Genomic DNA, 915 nt, shown 5'->3' with positions numbered 1-915 from the left:
TCTATCTATCTATCTATCTATATATCTATCTATCTACGTAGAATTACATGCATATTTTTACTGGTTTTTTGTTTTGAGCTGCTAAGAAGGTTAACAAAATATATATTCTAGTTTGAAGTTTGCCTTTGCCTAGACTGTCTGCAGACCCTGGGGTTTCATGTTCGTCTGCATATCATAATATAAACTGTAGTACTGATGGTGTCTCCTCTCTTTTTGTGTGCAGGGAGCTGCTTGTCACCCTGGCGCTGGGTCAGATCTTGTCCGTGTTAATCTGTGCCATTAGTTTGACCAGCAAATATCTTGCTGATGACTTCCACGCTAACACGCCTGTTTTCCAGAGCTTTCTCAACTACATTCTGCTGTTTTTGGTCTACACTACAACACTAGCAGTCAGGCAAGGTGAAACTTGCATGCACGTGTGCAAAGGTTAAAACTAGGGATGTTCGATATTAGCTTTTTGTCTATATCCGATATGTTGATATTGTCCAACACTTAATTTCCGATTCTGATATCAACCGATACCTATACATACCTAGCCGTTTTTTTCCCCCCAAACTATTTTAGGTCACATAACATAGAGTATCTCCTGTGGTGGAATTAACACGTTACCTACTTTTACTATAATGCCCGACTAAAGGCATTCCAAAAATTAGCATTGTCTGTACAAAATACAATTTTAAAGCGATTCCAGCATATGTGGCGAGGCCCAGGCATTGCGTTCTTGGGTTTTCATTATCAGAGGCAAAATGATAATTCTTGATGATTCTTATCGATGTTACATAATTACGCTAATATGGGGCCGATAATATTGCCCCCATATTAGCATAATATTAGACATCCCTAGTTTAAACCTTCAGAAATGAGCATGCTTTATGCATGCTTTTATATATATATATATATATATATATATATATA

At 37.2% G+C, this 915-nt stretch overlaps 1 protein-coding gene across 1 annotated transcript in view; it reads left to right on the top strand.

Moving 5' to 3' along the window:
• slc35f1 (solute carrier family 35 member F1) overlaps positions 1-915 on the top strand; it is a 9,007-nt gene that overhangs the window by 2,040 nt on the left and 6,052 nt on the right. The window contains exon 2 of the mRNA XM_008312621.3: positions 224-399. Within this exon, the coding sequence (XP_008310843.1) occupies positions 224-399 (176 nt within the window). The remainder of the gene's footprint in view (positions 1-223; positions 400-915) is intronic.

The sequence above is a fragment of the Cynoglossus semilaevis genome, chromosome 7, assembly GCF_000523025.1.
Source record: "Cynoglossus semilaevis isolate Cse_v1.0 chromosome 7, Cse_v1.0, whole genome shotgun sequence".
Classification (NCBI taxonomy): domain Eukaryota; kingdom Metazoa; phylum Chordata; class Actinopteri; order Pleuronectiformes; family Cynoglossidae; genus Cynoglossus; species Cynoglossus semilaevis.
This window is presented reverse-complemented; position numbering and strand designations above follow the sequence as displayed.